Source organism: Vicugna pacos, chromosome 16, assembly GCF_048564905.1.
Source record: "Vicugna pacos chromosome 16, VicPac4, whole genome shotgun sequence".
NCBI lineage: Eukaryota > Metazoa > Chordata > Mammalia > Artiodactyla > Camelidae > Vicugna > Vicugna pacos.
Genome location: NC_133002.1, coordinates 62,564,050 through 62,578,064, shown reverse-complemented (window position 1 = coordinate 62,578,064; position 14,015 = coordinate 62,564,050). Strand labels below are relative to the sequence as shown.

Below are 14,015 nucleotides of genomic sequence, written 5' to 3'. Positions count from 1 at the left end.
CTGGGGGAGTGTCTCCCACACACCTGCTGGGAAAAGGACCAGCGCCCAGAAAGGGCGCCCGCGGGGGGCCCGGCGGCACATCCAGGAGGAGCCCCCAGGACTGCCAGGCGCGCGGGGCCGGGCGCTCTCGCCGCGTGGGGAGGACCAGCTTGGCCCTCCGACCACACTCCGCGCGCCAGGCGGCTCACCGCAGCGTGGTGCACGTGTGCCCGGGGGCCTGGGGGAGGAGCGCGGGGAGAAGACAGTGGAGGAGGGCGGGCTTTGCTCTGGGAACCTCTGCTTCGCCTGCAGTTTGTGTCAACGGCACAGTCTGTTTCCTTCTGGGTCAGCCACCCCCCCCCCCCCGTGCACCACGGGGCCAAAGGTTTCTAGGCTCCCCGACGGGTGTTTGGACCTGACAGCAGGGGCGTTTGGCAAGACTAGTCTATGCATTTTTTCACAAAGATGGTTTATCTGGTTCGTAAACTGTGTGGCTGCCGTCATTCAGTGGGACAGAATGACCCGCCATGACAGAAGTATCTCGTCGTCACCGAGCAATATGAAAACCTTAAGACCGTCCAGCCACACCTGCTCTGGCTACCTCTGGTTTCAGCGCCGCCAGGCAGGACCCGCCCTGAGGCTTGTCCTCGCTTGTCTGCTGCTGGGAAGGGACCTCATTCCTCGGGGCCCTGGCGGAGCAGACCCAGACCTGCCGCCACCTGTCCAGCCTTCAGTCCACATCCCCCTCGGACCAGGTCAGGCCCCTGCGCCAGCCACGGGCCTCCCTCTTGGGTCCAGGCCCCCAGATCCACGTTTCCAGACAGGCAGAGGGGGTGGGGGCAGTGTCCGCAGGTGGCCCAGTCCCTGTTTACGTCGCATCCGCCCGGCTCTGAGTGCCCCCCCACCTCCCAAGTAGAGACCAGCACACCACCTGCTGTGGACGAGGCCCAGACTGCAGCGTCTCCAGCACAGCCTGCGGGGGTGGGGGCCCAGAGACGGGCGGCCAGCGGCGTGGACGGAGGCTCTGGCGCCCTCACACCCCTGCCCCCTGCCCCTCCTCCTGCCCCCGGCTCTGCTTTTCCTTCCTCGGACCCAGCACACAGCCGGGAGTCCTTGAGGTGATGGGTCGCAGGGCCTTAACATCTAACAGGCCTCGAAGGCTTTATTTTGGGGGGTTAGTTTCAGGTGCACAGCACAGTTAAGCAGAAGGCGCAGGCTGCCCACACACCCCTGCCGCGCACACACAGCCTCCCTGTCACGACGTCCTCACCGGCTGGGGCGTCTGTCACAACCGTGAGCTGCTTCGATGCATCGACACCTGGACCCTTGGTCCTGGCGGGGTGGGTCTGGGCTTGGACAGAAGCGTGAAGACAGGGTCCCACGATAGTGTCATACAGATGTTTCCACTGCCTGACGCCCTCTGCAGTGCCAGGTGTCCCTCCCCCACCCCGGACGACCCCTGACCGTCCCACTGGGTCCGTGGTCTGGCCTTTTCCAGAATGTCAGAGAGACGAGGCACGGGGCAGCTAACGTGCTTTAAAAGGCCTTCGGTTTTCCTCTGATTATAAAAGCTGTTTTCTCACTGTAAATATTATTTTTCATTTAATTTTAGAAACTTTTGAGGGGTAGAGAATTAGGTTCGTTTATTTGATTATGTTTAGAGGAGGGACTGGGGAGTGAACCCAGGACCTCGTGCGTGCTAGGCACGCGCTCCACCACTGAGCTGCGCCCTCCCCCTGTAAAAATTTAAATGAAGGCTGAGAAATTGTTCAGCTGTACGGAAACACAGGTTCCTGACTGTGCTCGGGCTCCCACGTGGCTGAGCCGGGCGCACACGCCTGCCGAAGGACGCCACACACGCGTGTCCCGCGGCCCCAGTCTGCTCTGCAGGCCATCCCCTCGGGGGAGCGCCGGCCATCTGCGCAGGGAAAGCATGTCACAAAAGCTAGATGTTCATTAGGAAATGGTTTCTGCCGACTCCGTGAGGTGGCGTGGTTCATCGCTGTAACTTGTGTTTAAATTTGCGTCTGTGTGTTCTGGCCGCTGGTGTCTCAGTACCGGGTCGTTCTCCCAACTTGGTGAAAAAGAACAGACCGGGGTCTCGCATCATTCCTTCTGAGTGGCTAGGGGCCACCGCGTGCTCTCTTAGGCACGGTTACACAGGTAGTAAAACACTCCTTCACGTTTCAGTCATTGACTGTAGTCACACATACGCACCCAGAACCCCACGGTGAACCCTACTGACTCCGAAGCAGTGATTTCCAGGCACATTTATGAACTGGTCAGCTGAGGCTCTTCCCACGTTTGCTCCTTGGCGTCAGCGCCCTGCCACGCTGCGCGTCTTCTGAGGGTCCGGGGAGGGAAGGGCCTTCCGTCCGGGGAACGGGTCTTTCTTTCAGGGACAGTCTGTGGGCAGCGAACTCTCTGTGTCTTCCTAAAACGATTTTATTTTGCCTACTTTCTGCAACGATGGTGCAGCTGGAAAGAGGCCTCTGTGTTGGCCTTTTCTTACAACATTCTTAAACACAGCACTCCTCTGTCTTCGGAGAAGCGGGCATCAGTCTGAGCCCCTTCCTCGTTGGGGGCGGGAGTGGGGCCCCCCCCCCGGCTGCTCTGAGGTTTTCCTCCTGACCCGGTCCCGCTCCTGTCCCGCAGACCCGTGTGCCGTCCCGCGTCCACCCGGGGCTGCCCGCCTCCATCTGAGCTGCTCAGGGATCCGTGTGTGAAGACTTGAGACTTGCTGGTTGCCTTTTCCACTCTTTAAAATTCTCAGCCACTGTTTCTTTAAATGCTGCCTCTTCCCACTTCTTATCTCTTCTGCAGCGTGTTAGACAGTGTTTCTTTCTTTCTTTCTTTTTTTAAGATCCCCCCCCACCCATTAAACCATTGCACTGGGCTCTTTTTTTTTTTTTATAAGTTTCTTTGAGTTATAGTCATTTTACAGCTAGGCAGCGTTTCTCAACTTACGCACGGATGTGTATGGAATTTCTCTGCGCCTGTCCGGGGGCTTCCTCAGAGGCAGCTGCTCGGAGCCGGGGGTGGATTCCTGTGTCTTTATCAGAAGGTTCCGTTTCATCTTTGTTCATTCCTTTCCTTGGGTTTACTTGGCTGTTCTTTCCCTGTTTTCTTAAGCATTTATTTTATTCTCTCTTGTTCACTAGCTGCACTTTCTAAGGTGGAATTTCCTATCGGAGTGAGTGGCCACACCCAGTGGTGTCGAGGGCTGGCGGTATCGGTGTGCTCAGTCGCTAGATGTGCTGCCGTTACAGGCTCAGGCTTTCTGTCTCACTCACGTTGACTGGGAGTGTTAACCCAGACAGAAAAATGGCCGGTCACTTTCCGAGCAAAATGGCTTCACTGGGGAGCAGCAGAGAATTGCAGTTTGGGACGAGCACCCGCGGTGAGCCACATGCAAGGGAGGGAGCCTGGGTTTTCTCGCAGGTGGAGGAGGACGATCACAGGCCCTGGCGCCAGCCTCAGAGCCGTGTGTCGGGGGCTCTCTGCCTGAGGGCTTCTCTACTTGCAGGGCCCTGGCGGGTTCCGGGCAGGGGTCTCAGGGGACGTCTGAATGTGGACAGGAGGTGCACTGTGGACTTTGCCAGCATCAGTTGGAGATTTTGCAGTTGATTCTGGGGACAAAATGATCAGTGCTTCCAGAATGAGCTCCAGGACTGTTGGGGACGAGCAAATAAAAGAGGCCAGAGGGCCGTTTAATTCACCTGTTTGGCTGTTTTCATGGCAACTGTCAGATTTTAAAACTATTTCCCTGTTTGGAGAGAAAGAGGTTCCCACATGATACTCTCCCAAGAAGTCTCAGCCTAGTAAACGAATGGGGTGGAGGAGCTAAGGGGAAAGGTGTGTCTCTTAGAGGGCCTCAGCGAAGGGAGCAGGTTCAGATCCAGGGCCCCGTTGAGGTTCCCTGGGGACCCCCAACTACCTGGGCCACGTTAGCGTGTGAGGCAGGGTCTGCTTTATTGCGGGGCGTGTGGGGAGCGTCGAGCGCTGAGAGAGGCTCTGCTGTCAGCAAGGACAGACAAGTGGGTTCCCAGTCTGCAGAGGGGCTTCTCTGAGCTGATTCAGAGACGGCTGGAGGGGCCCCTGTCGTTCCTCGGAGCCCCTGACTGGGAGTTGGGAAGAGGCTGGAAAGGCTGTCTGGACGCCTGAAGGCACCCAGAATGCCTGAACTTGTAACAGGCCTTGTCCAGCATCCTGGCCCTTTGCAAGACAGCAGAACCTAGAAGGTGTTTGGCTTCGTTCAGGGGCCTTTGCAGGAGTTGAAGATTAAGAATTTAGTGGTCTTTCTTCTAGATGACTTCTTGGGTTCGAGTGAGCTGGTTTGCCAGGTTAACTAAATCTAGAGTGAATGTCATTTCCCCACCTTTGTCGTTTTTTTTTAATTTTATTTTTTATTGAAGTGTAGTCGATTTGGTGTTAGTTTAAAGTGTACAGCAAAGCAGTTCAGTTATACATACATTTTTTTTCAAATTCTTTCCCATCATAGCTCATTACAAGAAATTGGATACAGTTCCCTGTGCTCTACAGGAGGTCCTTGTTGTTTGTTTTATGTACAGTAGTGTGTGTCTGTTAATCCCAAACTCCTATTTTATCCCCCTCCCCCACCTTGTCCTTTTATCTAAAAGAGAAAGATCTGGTTCAGCCCATTTGCTAGTGTGGAATTAAAGGCTGTCTGAGGGGCTTCACTCTCTGAAGGAAAACCAGAACTTTCTTTAAAAACAATTTGAAGTCGATTATAATAGTCAGGAACAGGTTCATCAGATTTTTGTGTGCAGACCTGGATTTTGTTCCCACCAACAGGCTCAGGAAAGGCCGCTGTGATTGCAGTGGAGGTTCTCAGCGAGTGTTCTAGCTGCTTGCCTGAAGCCAGCGTTTGTTTTACTAAATCCCCTCTAGGGTGTTTCCATCGGGCTAGTTTCAACTGATATTTGGCTTGCCTCTCACCAAAAGTGGACTAACTGATGTAAACCTGAGAAACCAGATTGGTAGGTTTGAATAACCACAATAAATTCTTCAGCAGACCCATCGGGGTCTCCAGTTCCTCTAGGAAACTTCCAGTAAGTCCGGCGGTTCAGCCTGCATCAGGGGCCATAAGTAATCTGGGCTTGTTTGGAGCCTCAGAAGGTTTCACTTCAAAGAGCGTGTTCTGATAGTTCTGAGGGTGAAGGTGGCCCTGGTGGCAGAGCCCAGGGCAGAGGCAAGGGGGTGGGGGCCGGAGAGATGACACCAGAGCAGTCAGGGGAGATGGGCGGGAGGCTTCGGAGGTGTTTTTGTCTTTCTTTGATTGTTTGCCTCAGTTATTGTAATTGTTATATTTGCAGAGAGACGGTTGCAGATTCCTGGTAATGTTTGGAAGTCTCAAAATAGGTGTCCAATTTAATTCTGATGATTTCAGAGCCATGGCTGTCTTTTTGTTTGTTTGTTTGTTTTAATGCAGGTGCTGGGCATTGAACGCAGGACCTCGTGCATGCTAAGCACACGCTCTGCCACTGAGCTCCACCCACCTCCCCGCTACCATGGCTGTCTAATACAGTTTTAAAAGCTTGAGAAGTCCAGAAGTTCACCATGATGGCCTTTGATGTTCTAACTTACTTTGGGCTAAGTCAGTCCATTTTGTTAGAAATGTGCATGAAGAGGGACCGTGGTTTTTAAACATAAAATCAGCTGGGACCCTTGGATGGGGGGTGCCCTCGGAACATCTGTATGACTGGAATCCCGTTTTTCAGAGTTTTTGTTTTTGTTTTTGTTTTCTCTAAAGCAAAGGGGGTAATTATTAAACAGCTTGCAGACCAAATACCAGCTCAGTTCCAGGAGGACCAGCCTGATCCCAAAGGTATCAGGCCAATGGCTGAATGGCCCAGTTCCAAAAGGAACTGGACCAAAGGCCAGCACAGTTCCAGGAGGAGCAGCCTGACTTCAAGTCAGGCCGAGGTGCCAAGTGAGAGCTCACAGACAAAGCAGGGCCTTGATGGAAAGGATGAAGCCTTTAGACAGATCCCAGGGATCTCTAAAACGCAAAAAGACGAGCTTGGATCTGGGAGCACTCACCCTCAAACTCCAGGGCTGCCGAGAAAAAAAAAGTCGCGAAGCTCGCTGGGCTCTGGGTGCCACGCCTGCTTGCACGCCAGCTTTGGGGGTCTTCGGGGTCTGCTCTGCATCTCTGGGGGACCTCTGTGTAATGTTACCTAAAACAGCTATTTTACCAGCAAAATGGGTTTATTCAGGAGGCTCAAAGAACTTTAATTTGGACATCCAATCACGGCGAACCGCATGCAAGCTGGGTGAAGCAGGAGAGAGGAAGCTCTTTTACAGAGGAGCCGGGGAAGGCGGGAGGGGCTGTCGGAAACAAAGAGCCCATTGGAGGAAGCCGGGAGTTGGAAGTGCAGTGGCTTTTCGTTGGCTGAGCTGCTCCCAGGCCAGGACAGTGGCCTTCTCCCTCCCGCTGGCGGCTGTGAGGCGCTTCCTGTGGGAGGTGCGAGTTGGCCTCCCTGTTGGGATCTGAGTTGACGTGTGGGACACGTGAGAGCTCCCCGTCTGGCCTCCCGACCCCGTTTTAGTGAGGTTTCCCTTGGTTAATTTTCGAAAGAGGGGGTTTCAGAACTCCTTCAGTTACCTTTAAGCATGAGCTGAATTCCGCTTTTGACTCTGTGCCATTGGGCAGCCTTGTTAAATGTGATTAATAGCATTCTGAGCTTTTGATACCTGTCGACTTGGAATGCCAAGAGCTGTGATCTCTGTGTTGCAGTTTGCACGGCACCTGTCTCCATCCGTGCCTCCGTCTGCTCTGCATCCCAGCGCTGTATCCATTTCCACGCCACGCCACTTAGAGCAGGCGTGCTCACGACGGTCGTAGCTCACCGTGGCGCGTGTCACTCAGCGGCCCTTCCGGTGTTTAATCATGGTTAATGTTATTTTTTTAAACCAAGTGTGAAGGGGTAACTTTCAGAAAAAAGTGGAGCACAGCTCTCCAACAGAAACCAAACCAGTCGGATGTTACAGCCAGTTCCTGGGAAGAGTCAAGAGGTCACCCATTTAAATGGAGTAAAGGAACTGAATTGCGAAAGGAGGCAGAACTGGTTTCTCTAAAGAGGGAGGGAAGCCGAGGAAGACTCTGCAGGACGAGGGACGGGCGCAGGGCGCGGGGGAAGGCAAGACCCTCCCAGCTCCGGGGCTGTGCGGGAGGCAGTGCGTTTCCACTGAGGCACAGTTTTTTCCCTTTTGATTTAAGAAAAAACAAACTCAAAGAAAGGTGATTTTTGATCACAAAACGAGGGCCTGACTGTTTCCTTAGGTGCAGCAAGAGGTGACTTCACCGCGTTGGCCTTGAGTTCACTTTGCTGGAAGTTTGTGTCAGGGTTTCAGATCAGACTTTTGAAAGCTTCTTAGTCCCAGAAGCCAAGAGCTCGCCATGTTTCATCGGCCCGGTGATGTTGAGCAAATCCCATTTTCCTGAGGTTTCCAAAATATCCTGAGGTTCCTGGACCCGCTGGGAGACGGCCTTCCTCTGTAAGCCTGGTCCCTGGCCGCTCTCCTGGGAGGGCTTTGTGGGTATCGGCTGCTGACAAGCGGTGGGTCCTGACGATCCAGTCAGTATCATTCTCACATCTGGCCGTCCAGGCGGGGCCCCGGCTGCAGAATCCGTGTTTCCAGTCCAGTTCTCGTGAGAACACGGACAGGTGTGAACCTGCGCAAGTGGCTCTATTGCCAGGAGAGCGAGGACACCGCACAGGACTCTGGGGGACTCAGGCAGGGAGACTAAGATATCACTTAGAAATGTTTCAGTTTAGCGTACAAAGCCAGGGACCGCTAGGTTTTTATGGACTACACACAGCTTAAGAGGTAAGAGGAAGGTTTCCTTGCGTGCCTAGAAGGTAGCACACTGAAGTCACACCCACAGTGTTCCAAACAACCGCTGCGTCTTCCTCATCAGTGCCTTCCGTCCTGGGCAGTTAGTTCTTGTGCCGTCCAGTGTTGGGGCCAAGTCTCAGCAGCACACCTGCTGCTGCTGCTGCTGCTTTTTTTTTTTTTTAACTTTTTTTTATTGAGTTAGGGTCATTTTACAATGTTGTGTCAAATTCCAATGTGGAGCACAATTTTTCAATTATACATGAACATACATATATTCGTTGTCACATTTTTTTTCGCTGTGAGCTACCACAAGATCTTGTATATATTTCCCTGTGCTATATACAGTATAATCTTGTTTATCTACTCAACATTTTGAAATCCTAGTCTGACCCTTCCCACCCTCCGCCCCCCTGGCAACCACAAGTTTGTATTCTATGTCTGTGAGTCTGTTTCTGTTTTATATTTATGGGGTTTGTTTTTTCTTTTTAGATTCCACATATGAGCGATCTCATATGGTATTTTTCTTTCTCTTTCTGGCTTACTTTACTTAGAATGACGTTCTCCAGGATCATCTATGTTGCTGCAAATGGCGTTATGTTGTCTTTTATGGCTGAGTAGTATTCCATTGTATAAATATAACACCTCTTCTTTATCCAGTCATCCGTTGATGGACATTTAGGCTGTTTCCATGTCTTGGCTATTGTAAATAGTGCTGCTATGAACACTGGGGTGCAGGTGTCTTTTTGAAGTAGGGTTCCTTCTGGATATATGCCCAGGAGCGGGATTCCTGGGTCATACGGTAAGTCTATCCCTAGTCTTTTGAGGAATCTCCATACTGTTTTCCATAGTGGCTGCACCAAACTGCACTCCCACCAGCAGTGGAGGAGGGTTCCCTTGTCTCCACAGCCTCTCCAGCATTTGTCATTTGTGCACTTTTGAATGATGGCCATCCTGACTGGTGTGAGGTGATACCTCATTGTAGTTTTGATTTGCATTTCTCTGATAATTAGTGATATTGAGCATTTTTTCATGTGCCTATTGATCATTTGTATGCCTTCCTTGGAGAATTGCTTGTTTAGGTCTTCTGCCCACTTTTGGATTGGGTTGTTTGTTTTTTTCTTATTAAGTCATATGAGCTCCTTATATATTCTGGAGATCAAGCCTTTGTCGGTTTCATTTGCAAAAATTTTCTCCCATTCCGTCTGTAGGTTGTCGTTTTGTTTTACTTATGGTTCCCTTTGCTGTGCAGAAGCTTATAAGTTTCATTAGGTCCCATTTGTTTATTCTTGCTTTTATTTCTATTGCTTGGGTAGACTGCCCTAGGAGAACATTTCTGAGATGTATGTCAGATAATGTTTTGCCTATAGTTTCTTCTAGGAGATTTATTTTACCTTGTCTTATGTCTTTGATCCACTTTGAGTTTATTTTTGTGCATGGTGTAAGGGAGTGTTCTAGCTTCATTCCATCTGCTTCTTGACCAGAGTTATGGAAATCCTGACTCTGTCCACTGGATGGTCTCAGAGTGGCCTCACCAGTCCGCCAGGAGCTGGCCCCAGCGTGCTTCCCCAAGGGCCTGAGATGGGCCTGGCTGAGGACAAGCACACTGGCCCGGCAGCCCGGCTTGCTCTCTTTTCTCTTTTTTCCCGTCTCTTTTTCTTTTTCTTTTTCTCATTAAAGTAAAACAGAAACTCTTTGTAGATGTTGACTGAATAAAAACACACAACCTAAAGGCTGAGAATTATGTTTTATTTGAGGACAACAATGAGGGCTACAGCCCGGGAGATAGCCTCTCGGATAGCTCTGCGGGACTATTCCAAGGAGGTAAAGGAGGAGACAGGGTGTATAGGAGTTTTTGCTGGAAAAAAAAAAAAAAGACCCATATAGTTGGACACCGAAAGATTACTGCAAATCACAAAAAAGCAGACATCTCCAGGTGACGATCTGAGCGCCCTTCTTGATACGGGAAGTTGGCGAGACTCTGGGCCCACCGAAACCCTTCCTTTGATCTCCTCTTAGCTCTCTGGGGCCAGCATCCTGTTTTCCTCCATCCTGTGTCCCCTCAGGGCCCACAGCTGGGGGCTGGTTCATGCTTCGGTGGCAGGCAACGTTCTTTGTTTCCCGAAATGGGAGGCAACATTTTTTCTCCACGTGGATGACAGGGCTTTAACACGTCGGTGGCTGACTTCCTCCTGATCATTTTCAAAGGGAAGGGTCTGGCGAGGGTTCATAACCAGAGTAACACAACTGCGAACGGCATTACTCAAAACTGCTGCAGCTGGCTGTTTCCGTGTCCTGCAAGACAAAGTTAGTCCTTGAGAGAAGTCTCAGATAAAGTTAATCTACGACGTCTATGCCTGTTTCCAAAGAAGACCGTGAGCAGTGTATCTGACATAAAAATGGATGAGCGTAATTTTTATAGAGGAAAAATTCGTAAGATAGAACAGAAAATAATCCTGAAACAATGCACTGTGAATACACCAAGAATATCAAGTGGAGAGTCAGGAATCGTGGAGCAGCTGGTCCTGACGGTCGGCATGGCAATGGAGCGATGCGGAGCCCCAGCTGTGAACGCCTGGCCTGGAAGATGCTGGGTTCCCTTGAGCGAAATCAGGCTGTCACCAGGTTCACACTTAGAGCAGTAACTGAGTTTTCAGCTCTAGGCGCTGCACCCGTGTTTTCTCACGAGGCCAGGCGAGCCCTTCAGGACCCTGATGAGGACAGACATGGAAGCAGCCAGGGCCCCGACAGAGTGCCAGGAAATCCCTCAGATCTGCTGTATGAGTAACATTTTACTGACAGATGTGACATGAAGTGGGGTGGCCCGAGCACCTCGTCTGATCCAGCAATCCCTCTTGTGAAACTCAGCGACCGTAACACATTAATAGACCTAATTATTTCCCGCACCCCTCTCTTTTTGAAGTACAGCCAGTTGCAACGCGTCAGTTCCTCGTGTGCAGCATTGTGTGTGTATTTTCATGTTCCTTTCATTAAAGGGTATTATATCCCTCTTTTTATAAGGACAGATCTTTGTGATTTTCCAGGGCCCTCTGGGAAATCTCAAGGATAATTTTAGGGTGAAAAGGGTACCCTGTACATTTTACCTTCTTTCACAGTCAGGGCTCTGTTTTGAGAAGGGTAGGATCGGGGGCTGTGTGGAGATCTGAGCGCTAAGCTGGGATCACGGGTGCCTGAGAAGCGGTGCTTGTCAGCTCAGGCAAGCGTGACAAGAAAACATTCAAAAAGAAGCAGAGGGGACTGTAACTGTAAAGACCTTTAGGGCGCAGGTGAGGAAGGGAGAGGCGGGGCCTCGCTGCTGGGCTGGGCACCGGTGTGAGCGGGACGCGTGCGAGCCCCCGTCTGCCTTCCCTGTATTGGTTTTCACGTAACCCACAGGCGGAGAACTCCTGGAGCCCTCACTACCGTTTGTAGCCAAGCGGATCTGTTCTGAGAAATGCGATTTCAGCGGTGATTGTTCCTTGTGGGACGTCAGCCTCAAGATAAATTCCAAGATTTTTAGGTTGAGTTAACGAATGTTCGTTTGATGCCTGTACCATTTCTGAGTAAGGCAGGACGTGGAAGCACTGAGCGCAAGACTCACCGTCCAGTTGACAAACTTGTGCTCCTTTTTTCCCTCTGCTGCAGGGAAGGTGTGCTCTGGGCCCTTGAATGGATGTGCCCGTCACTCTCAGGGGCTGCTGGGGTGTGTGCGCCGCTGTGGAAGGTTTCTGGGTGTTCGCGAGTTCTGCTGAAGTGCCGCCAGGTCACATGCCCCCAGTTGTCCTCCCCTGCGCCCTCTGTGGTCCTGGAGGGGCACACGCCCTTCTTCTCGGGTGTTTGGGAGAGCCCCAGAAGCGATGTGCACACAGAGGACAGACCCTTTCCCTCATCTCGTTTCTAGGGAAACCGCCTCGTCACCCCCTTCCCACCCCTGAGGCCCAGGGCCCAGGTGAGGCGCCCGACCCACCCCTGGGACAGTTGCAACCCCACCTCACAACTCAGGTAACACTCCTTTAACTAAGAAACGTATTTTTAACAACTTTTATTAATTACTTAAGTATTGCATTTTCAGTGGAGAAACTTCAAAGGATAGTAAACACAATTTTATTTCTTTCACTATATGTGTTTTTTCTTAGTTGAAGTGTAGTTGATTTGCAACGCTGCGCTAGTTTCTGGTGCGCAGCATGGTGATTCAGCTGTGTACACGTGTGTATACATGTTCTTCCTTACTCAAGCTCGTTACAAGACACCAGAGAGTCCCTTGTGCCATACAGCTAGATCTGCTGTCTGTCTGTTTTGTATAAAGTAGTGTGTGTCTGTTAATCCCAAACTCCTAATTTATCCCTCCCTCACCCCCTTTTCCCCTTTGGTAACATAAGTTTGTTTTCTGTGTCTGTGAGTCTGTTTCTGCTTTGTAAATAAATTCATTTGTGTCATATTTTAGTTTCCACATCTAAGTGATATCATGTATTTGTCTTTGTCTGACTGACTTAGTGTGATCATCTCTAGGTCCATCCATGTTGCTGCAAATGGCATTATTTCATTCTTTTTATGGCTGAGTAGTATTCCACTGTATAAATATACCACAACATCTTTATCCAGTCATCTGTTGATGGACACTTAGGTTGCTTCCATGTCTTGGCTGTTGTAAATATTGCTGCTATGAACACTGGGGTGCAGGTGTCTTTTCAAATTAGAGTTCCCTCTGGATACAAGCCCAGGAGTGGGATTCCGGGGTCATACGGTAAGTCTGTTCCTAGTCTTTTGAGGAATCTCCATACTGTTTTCCACAGTGGCTGCACCAACCTGCATTCCCTCCAGCAGTGTAGGAGGGTTCCCTTTTCTCCACAGCCTCTCCAGCATTTGTCATTTGTGGACTTTTGAGTGATGGCCATTCTGACTGGTGTGAGGTGTTACCTCATTGTGGTTTTGGTTTGGGTTTCTCTAATAGTTAGCGATGTTGAGCTTCTTTTCATGTGCCTGTTGGCCACCTGTATGTCTAACACAATTTTAAAAGCTTCCAACTTTCAGCACTCCAGCATAGTTACCAGTAACATTTCAGTGCATTTCCTGCTATTTTACTAAATTACAAACTGTATCATATGTATGTTTAATTAGATAGTTTTCCCCACCTAGGTATTTATTTTCGGAATCTTTGCCAGTATGCTAGGTTAAAAATGCATCTTTTAAAATTGTCTTCCTGGGCACCGGGGAAAGGATTGTGTGCTGTGCAAAAGCCCGGTCTCCTGGGAGGGTGGGGGTGACTTAGAGGCCATCACGCCCGTCCTGGCTGGTGGACCCCAGGAGGCCTCACCACCCTCTCTGGCTTGTCACAGAGCCCGGTAAGTCCCTATACCAGAAATCTGGGGAGTAGCATTTCTTCCTAACACACCCCATCAGTGACCCACGAACACTCAACTTCCTTTATTTAAACGCCCATGCCAGGACTCTAAGAATGCCAAGAGAGAATGTTTCTCTGAAGGCGTGGGAAAGAGCCAAGCTCACTTGGCACAGACAGTCTGCAGAAAGGACACTGGGCCAGGCTGCGTGGCGAGGCCCAGGCAGGTATGCAGGACCCACCAGGACCAGGGTCTCTGTGTGGCATCCCTGGGCAGGACTCACCCAGACCCAGAGCGCTCAGGGTCAGAGGGTGGCCACTGCCCCGAGTGACAGTGCTTCGGTCACCAGGCGCCTCCCTGGGGATGATGGGGCCTCTGCGGGTGGGTCCCAGTGGTGCATTGGTGGAGGGAGCACACAGGCCCCCCAAGGGCCCTCCTGGGTGTGGCTGCAGAGACGGGGCCTCAGGGCGTTGGTCCAGTTCCCCCGGGATCACCTCGCCCCAGGGGTCTGGGAGCCCTGTTGCCTTCTCAGGCTGGAGAGAGGGTGGCTTTCTGGGGTAATTCTCTTCTCTGACTTTCAGAGGCAGCACCCAGTCCCCACAGTGACTTGCAGATCGACTCCTCAGAAAGAAAACCAGTCCCCAAAGCCACGCCTGGCTCAGGAATTCCAGGAGGAACGTGGCCCCCATACCCAAGGGTCCTCATCAGTTGCCAGCAGTTCCCTCCAAGACACCTGGAAGTTACTCGACCTGGGATCCAGCCCTTCCGGCCTCACCTCTCCGGATGACGCAGCTCCAGGTAGGCGCCGCTGCCCAAGGATGGTGTGGGGTGGCTCTC

General features: G+C 51.3%; 1 protein-coding gene across 14 annotated transcripts in view; it reads left to right on the top strand.

The window, feature by feature from the left end:
- CCDC57 (coiled-coil domain containing 57) overlaps positions 1–14,015 on the top strand; it is a 71,504-nt gene that overhangs the window by 41,967 nt on the left and 15,522 nt on the right. For 9 of the 14 annotated variants that reach the window (XM_072939912.1, XM_072939909.1, XM_072939919.1 and 6 more), the window contains 3 exons: positions 11,741–11,841; positions 13,285–13,404; positions 13,760–13,976. In XM_072939912.1, coding sequence (XP_072796013.1) covers positions 11,741–11,841; positions 13,285–13,404; positions 13,760–13,976 — 438 coding nt within the window. The other 5 variants (XR_012059906.1, XR_012059905.1, XM_072939916.1 and 2 more) reach the window with 5 other exon arrangements.